Source organism: Haplochromis burtoni, unplaced genomic scaffold (genome assembly GCF_018398535.1).
Source record: "Haplochromis burtoni strain Fernald_Lab_line unplaced genomic scaffold, NCSU_Asbu1 Contig_129, whole genome shotgun sequence".
Lineage (NCBI taxonomy): Eukaryota > Metazoa > Chordata > Actinopteri > Cichliformes > Cichlidae > Haplochromis > Haplochromis burtoni.
This window is the reverse complement of record NW_024582490.1, coordinates 1,566,146-1,574,160: the sequence shown is the minus strand read 5'-3', so window position 1 is coordinate 1,574,160 and position 8,015 is coordinate 1,566,146. Positions and strand designations below refer to the sequence as shown.

The 8,015-nt window shown below is 37.6% G+C and overlaps 1 protein-coding gene across 2 annotated transcripts in view; it reads right to left on the bottom strand.

Annotated features, from left to right (window-relative positions):
* Nucleotides 1-8,015, bottom strand: part of LOC102299903 (neuronal acetylcholine receptor subunit alpha-7) — a 53,534-nt gene that overhangs the window by 20,817 nt on the left and 24,702 nt on the right. For both annotated transcript variants that reach the window (XM_042224138.1, XM_005930448.3), the window contains exons 6-9: nt 6,370-6,537; nt 6,066-6,260; nt 946-1,032; nt 457-566 (exon numbers count right to left, since the gene is read on the bottom strand). In XM_042224138.1, coding sequence (XP_042080072.1) covers nt 457-566; nt 946-1,032; nt 6,066-6,260; nt 6,370-6,537 — 560 coding nt within the window. The remainder of the gene's footprint in view (nt 1-456; nt 567-945; nt 1,033-6,065; nt 6,261-6,369; nt 6,538-8,015) is intronic.

Sequence of the window (8,015 nt, the reverse complement as noted above, 5' to 3'; positions counted from 1 at the left end):
GAATTTATATATTGTTCAGCACTAGCATGGCCTTTATAGATGATTACTGTGAATTTGTATCCAATTATGTTACTAATCTGTTTCTTAGTAACCTTAGTTTTGAACTGTTAGAGATTATTCTGTTCCTCTTTCCCAGGTTTCTGAAATATCTTTCAAAATAATTGCTGCATACATATATACATTACATACACTTATGTTATATTTGTTACATATATTATATTTGATATAGTTTTAACCCTTATGAATTCGCATATATATGTTTAATCAGTGTCATATTTGCTATATCTAGCATTTGTTTTTCAATTCATTACTTAAAAATGTGCATTTTATTTAGGTTTGTCAACAGCTTGTTTTTAATGTATTCCATATTTTTGCGTGCGTCTATAATGAAACTACATAAATAATAATGCCAGTAAAATTCACGAAAAAGTTATTATTGTTTGAGAAAACACTCACCCATTTTGGCATCTTGCCTCCATCAGGGTCGTGGTGATGATATTGCAGGACCAGAACTGTAGCAATCACTGAGAGACCGACAATGACCATTGTAGTGGCAAAATATTCGGCTGCATAAAAAAGAAATGGATCAGAAAGAAGTACTGTGTAGTAAAAAACAATGAGAAAACTAGATGATAACATCAAGGTTATGCATACAAGAAGAAAGGCCGGGCCGATCATTAAGGACAGCAAATATGTCTTCATCCCTTGAGCATTACTGCTCACTTATGTGCCTGAAGAAGTGCTTTCATTCCACTGATTCAAACAGACTGACTCAGATCCCTAAACCAAAATGAAATCTAAATACTGGGTAGCTGCTTGAATTTGGCTACACTGTGATATAAGGAAATCCCTGATGAAAAATGACTACAGAAAATTTCACCCTTTGCTTCTCTCTGATAGTAGTTGACATCCATAGGAACTGCTTTTAACTTTGGCCTGGCTTACCTATTAAAGGCACAGAGTCTGATGTGGCAGGCATAATCTCTGCAACTAGCAGCATAAAGACAGTCAGAGAGAGCAGGACCGTAATACCTGGGGAGGAAACCAAATCTCAGTTATCAGCTGACAACAAAACGTAGTTCAACAAAAGTATTCACACACGTATGTTTTTGATCTTTCAATCAGCTACAAATCACCATAAGCTGGATGTTATGTCACAAACAGACACAAAGACCCTCTAATATTATAGCAATAAAATGCAGAAAACTGTGTGTACTGTTGCAGACGTATTACGGTAAACATTAAAATGACTGTTTTATCATTTTCAGGTGTTTGCAGTTGCTTTGTACCCAGATTTATTCTATTATTCACATTTTGTTCGTATTTCGCACAAAGCCATTCAATTTATTCCATGAATTTGTGCCACCTTATACTCTTTTAGTCTGCTAATTTTGCTTTGTTTTAAAGTTTATTCTACTCCACAGCAACTGGTTAATTCACAGTAGTCAAATGTGAAAAATTGAAACATATAATCTCTGTAAATCAAAATTCGGGAGTGATCAAACCTCACTGTGTCACAAGATGACCTGAAAAGGTAAAAGCAAGAGCAACACGTATCTTTAGCTATGGGGAGACAAATTTTCACCTCACCACTGGCTCTAATGACTAACTAACTTCACAACTTCCCCCATGCATGCCCATGTGCGTTTGATACCTCTGAGAAACACTTTAAAAGCGGCTTGAGTTTGTCATAACTGCTACTTTAGTCCTTTCTTTGGATCAGGGAAGAATATTTAAATCTGAGAAGGACTGAGGAGAGTATTAATGTTCTTCAACATCTTCAAAAGTTATTTTTTGAATTTCTTAGATAGGGAAAAAGACCAGGCCAGTGACACAGGAATGAGGATCAAATAAGTAGCAGCCAGATGCCGTTAATGTACTTGATTAATCTATTGTTAACAAGTGTGAGCTCATCTATAAAACAGAGGTTTTGGTAGTTTGCTGGTCTGGAGGCTTCAGGTGTTTTAGGTATCTCAGGTGTGTTTGGTGTGGCTGTGGTTTAGCAGGTAGAGCGTGTCATCTACTAATTGGAAGGTTAGTGGTTTTTCCAGCCTGCACCCTTGGACGAGATACTGACCCCAAGCTGCTCTCTGATGCATCTGTCAACGTAGAAATATGTGTGAATGTTAGATAGAAAGCACTTACGTGGAAAACTGTATGAATGGGTGAATGAGCCAAGTTGTATAAAGTTGTGTTCAGGTAGGCTAAAAAAGCGCTGTATAAGAACCAGTCCATTTAACACAAACTTATGTGTGGACAGCCCAGCAAACTCATCCCAGGGTCAGACCATGCAGTACTCAGAGAAACTGCAAAAAACCAAGAGCTACATCACACACACTACAAGCCTCAGTTACTGTGTTAAATATGACAAATAGGAAAAGAATGAACAAGTATAGGTGGCTTGGAAGGATAACTAGAAGAAAGTCTCTTCTTTCTATATGGCAGCACAGCTTCAGGTTTCAAAGTTTCTGAACAAACTACAAGACTTCTGGAACAATGTCCTTTAAACAGATGACACCAAAGTGGAAACTGACCATAGTGCCATCTACGGTGAAAAACAAACACAGCATATTGACGCAAGCACCTCATTTCAACTGTCAAGCACTGTGTTTTTTGCAGCCACAGGACCTGGGCACACTATCGACCATATATTCCTCTATGTACAAGTATTCTAGAGTCAAGCACAGTGATGTGAGGCCATCAGTTCAGCAGCCCAAACTGGGTCATGCAATGAATCATGGGTTGTGCTCTCTTCTTTGCATAACTACATACACAATAATCTTTCTTAAAAATGTCATACTGTAGTTTAAATAGCATAATATCAAACAGTTAGCTATTCAAACATTCAAAAAATAACTAGTTTCATTTTATTTGGCTATTTTGTTCTTTTTCCTTAAATTTTCATCTTACCATTAAATGCACTATAATGTTCCTGTTGATCCATTTATAATATCACAAATCACACTTCTCATGGCAGCTCAATTTAACTGAAATTAAACCGGGCAATAAATGCTGGCATTAAAACACATTTTTCACTCTGTGTTCGCCATTCTTAAAAATGCTGACGTTGAGTTGGGTAACTAGATATACTGATTTCATTTACAGTGGTTTTTTATGACATAGTCAGCACACACATAGATGAAGAAGAAGCTATGAGACATTGAAGTGATATAAATTTTTTATACATAAACAATTTTAAATAAATTTTGTGTTAAAGAAGAATTCATACTATCATAGCAACTTATATCTTCACACACCCAATCCTCATTTCTCTTTCCTCTATAAGCTTTGAAAACATAAAAAGCAACATGCAGATGAAAATGCACACAGTGAGCCCACACATTAGGCATCATTTGGTTAATGAAGGAATCCAGCTGCAACACAGGACTCTAATCATTTGAAAAAGGCAGAAACTACATAAATTAATAGCCTCTACTGAAACATGCAGTACACACACACACACCTCAGATACTGTCTATATAATGAATGAAACACTCAGGCAACTCTGACAACTGCGATAAGATTAAAGGTTTTCAAAGGTCTTCTGACAATTCTGTTCGTCAATCTGTGGTTATAATTAGGTCACTTCATAAAGCCACGGAGCAATAGGATTGCTGGAAAGCCATTGGTTTTCATAAAACCACTGATTACCCAAGAGAATATGGGTAAGCAGTGGTTTTGAAGTTGTCTAAGATGGAGAAAAATTAAAGAATAATGAAAGAAGGTTTGACTGCGTGTCAAAACTACTTGGGCTGCAAATGATGTAACCTGGTTATGATCTCATTAATTCTTGGCTATTTTGCTTCCTTTTTCATATCATAGTTATCACAAAGATCACAGTCACGTTAGCATGAGGTCGTTTACAAAATGATCAAACTTTCTGTAGCATGGGGGTTTAGGAACATTTGATTTTTTTTTTTACAATAATTGTGACATTGAAGCTTCTTGGAAGGACAAAAGAACAAAATTGAAAATGTTTTAACAGAATTACCGTTGTAACCTGAGGATGGCACACATCATCGAGAAAAGTCAGTGTCCAGAAATAGGTTGGTGGATGTGCAGAAACAATACTGGGGTCACTCAGGACCTAAACAGAACACCTAAACTCTAAAGTCTAACTGAAAAAGATGCCACGGCAATTGAAGTATCAAAGGTGAAACAATGTCTGAAAGGTACACTCTAAGTAGCAGAGGTGCAGACATGCCTCTGAAACCCCAATTTAAATTGATAACGTCTTATGGTTCTGGCAACAAACGCATATTACAGACGGCTGCTTTAGAGTCACGCAGGATATAAATCTGGAATATTGCACCACAGCAAAATCAGCTGCCCAGGTGAGCTCATCAGAAGAGAATGGATCTCGATTTCATCTTGAAAAAAAAGATGAAGCTAATGGAATTTTAGTTTAGTGTTCGGTGATACGACAGCTTAAAAATAATGTAGCGTATGGCTTGATTGGCACAAGGATTTCTGCACTAACAAAATGCATTCCAACTGAGAGTGATATCCCAAATCAATTCATATTAAAAAGGAGTCTATATCAGTAGCTTTGCCAGATTTGTAATTTGAGTGAAATAACAACATTGGCAAGCTCATAATGACAATGCTGATACAGTGAGTTTAAACATATACAGGGTTTATTGTTCTCAATGTGAATTGATGCTCTGGGTTATTATTGTATTCGACTCTATTACAATTAAGGTTATGTCTTCAACTCATAGTAACTTTGCTTGGTAGCTCAGAAACTTAAAGTTTTAATTTTCTCAGCGTGGCGGAGAAAATATTTTATCTTTTCACTAATTGCAAAAGCACTACTGCAATTAGTGACATTCAGAAATGTGCAACTTGGAAGTTCCTGGTTTCTAAACTATCTGCATTTTTAATTCAGAGCCACATCTTTAGGTAGATTGTGTCTAAAAAAAGTAGAACCACATTTGGCGCTAGCTATGTGTTCACAGAGTGCGATTAAAGCTTTCAATATTGGTTAACAGACTTATCAGTATGGTTGTGATACTGAGGTGATATGCATTAACTTGCTGCTTAAAGAACATATTGCAGACAAAGAGTTTTGGAGTAATTTTAAAATAATGGCATCACATTGTTTCCCCAACTTTATTATTTAATACTAACCTCACAATTGTCTTTAGCACATATAGCAGCTGAGAAAACAGTGGTAAGAAGTCAAGAAATGTCTTCGCTGTAAACTGTCCACTTAGTTAATATGTTGTTTTTCTGTGGTTGCTCTAAAATTCTGCCACCAGTGCTATCCTTCGGCCTCCTAGCAAATGCACCTTTGGTATAAATTTGAAAATCCTAGTTGACATCTTTCTGAGTTCCTGTGTTCAAAAGATTTTAAAAAACAACAACTTGACCTTCTATCTTGAGGTGAAGGTATAAGATTCAATGAGATTCAAACTCATCTGAGATTTTTAGTAGATGTACCATTTGTATCAATTTGAAAATCTCACATACCTTCATTCCTGAGTTATTGCATTGACAAAATACCCAAACAGCTTTTCAGGCTGAGGGGTGAAAAGCACAAGGAAATGGATCTGACTGTGTGTCAGGTATCCAACAATATAACCAAAAATGCATGGTGGTTTCAGTAATGTGAGTACAGTAAAGGGACTTTCACATAGTCTTTGTCGCTTGTGGTTTGTTGTTAGTGGACATTCCAAGCTCCGGTTACCTAGGTAACCCTGTAATGTAGGTAACTGTGGTAGTTGCTTAAATCACTCATCTGAGGGTTGAGAAAAGATGGGACACACCTTTTTCTACTATCAGAATTTTTTTTTGCCTGGTGTTGCCTGAAGTAGCTGGATGTAATTCAATTTTTATGACCTCTGGTTGCCGCGTACCTGCTAGTTTCTTAATATGTGGACTCCCATTAGCGTATCATGGGCATCCATTGCTTGCTAACTTTTGATGGGTTTCCATCTATAATGCAGGTTCTTAACTTTGCAATTGAAGTCTTGAGATTACAGTTCTTACAAACTGGTGTTACAAAAAATTGCTGTCAAACTGAACTTTTTTTTTTTTTTTTTTTTGAATGAAGCTGGTTTTACCCAGGGAGATTTTCTCTCCAGAGTCAGCAGGCAGGAGGAAGACAAGCAGGGCCAGAGTAGAGATCAGGACACATGGGATGAGAAGATTGAGGCCATAGTAGAGCGTCCGTCTGCGCATCACCACGGTGAAGGTGACGTCAGGGTACGGTTCCTCACAACAGCCGTAGAAATGCTCATTCCTTTGTCCTGGAACCTCTGATTCAAAACAAGGCATACATTTACTGTGGTCCGACGGGTTACAGAAAGTTGGAGAGAAAGATTAGAGCAAAATATTTTCAATGATTTTACTGACAACCTTACTTACCAACAAGATCCCACTCTCCGTTGGCAATGTAATTGCTGATATCTGCATCCATCACCTTTAAGTCCAGAGACCAACCCCCGTATGTCCAGGAACCAAACTTCAGGTCACATCTTTGGACATCAAACGGGAACCAACGCACATCGATGTGGCAGGTGCTCTTGAAAATCCCTGTTGTGGTGAGAAACACTGAAAGATGCCGAAAGACTTGCTTTCATACATATTGTACTTCACCTGTAGATAGAAACGGACACATGAATATTCCAAGCTTAGTTAGAGAGCACACTCGATTACTCTGGTATAGGAAGCAGAGAGAAACTGAAAAATGAAAAAGAGAGGCAGCAAAGAGTTTTACTCTGAGGAGATGTGAAGTCAAAGTGCCATCCATCCGAGAAAGAGTACAAAATCCAATATGACAATGCGATGAAAGTGGAGGGTGATTCTTCAGGACAGGCAGCCACCAAACTATTTTCATCCATATTTAAGAAATATAGAAGACACTGGCAGTAAACAATGCCTCTGCTAGCGGCATTAAGGTGGCAAACGTGAATATGAAATGAATATAGACAATACTGAAGAATGAGTCCGATTTACTGTAATGAACCTCAGTCACAAAGACAAATGTCTAGAAATTCAAATGATTTGTCCCATCTGCATACAGTTTTATCCACATAATGCAGTTGTGTTCAACTCAAGCATGAAATGATTATTTGGTACCAATAAGGCATCCAATGAGGAATCATTTGGAGAAAAGTTGAGAGGCAATTTTCTTGAGACAGAAGTAATCAATCCAGAATAAATCTAGTGATCAAGCTGTATTGATTAAAGATGCTAAGGGAAAGCCAGCCAGCACTTTTGCTGGGTAAGGAAAAAGGGGAAGAGCTTGGCAGGGAGAGCAGTAATCACCAGCTATGACAGGAAGGCACTCTGTTTCAGTGTGCTCCCTTGAATCCATGCTTATACTGCATATGTAGAGTGATCAGCCATGTCATTGAAACCACAGGTGATGTAAATAATTACACTATTATTTTTAGCCATTTTTTTAGCCAGTTACACTGTGTCACTTCACATCATATTTTCCTTTGTCTAAAGAAAGCAACGAAAGCTTGTAGCTTGTGACTTTTTGGTGACTTCTTCCCCTGATGGGCATAGGGGCTGACCTCCACTCGTGGGTACAGAGGGACACCTTGTCATACTTTTGTTATTTAGGTTTTTATCTTTATTTGTGGTTCTCTTTTGATATTTATTGTGTGTAAATGGTTGTACAGTGCTATATAAAGAAACTTTACTTTCTTACTTACCCTATGACGGGTCAGCGACAACCTTTGCAATATTTAAGCAGTCGGTTTTAACTTTATGATTGGTAGGCGTGTGTGTGCATATGCACTGATGGTTTTAGAGAGAGATTTATACAGTGGGGCAAAAAAGTATTTAGTCAGCCACCGATTGTGCAAGTTCCCCCACTTAAAATGATGACAGAGGTCAGTAATTTGCACCAGAACACTAACCTCAAAATTGTCTTTAGCACATATAGCAGCTGAGAAAACAGTGGTAAGAAGTCAAGAAATGTCTTCGCTGTAAACTGTCCACTTAGTTAATATGTTGTTTTTCTGTGGTTGCTCTAAAATTCTGCCACCAGTGCTATCCTT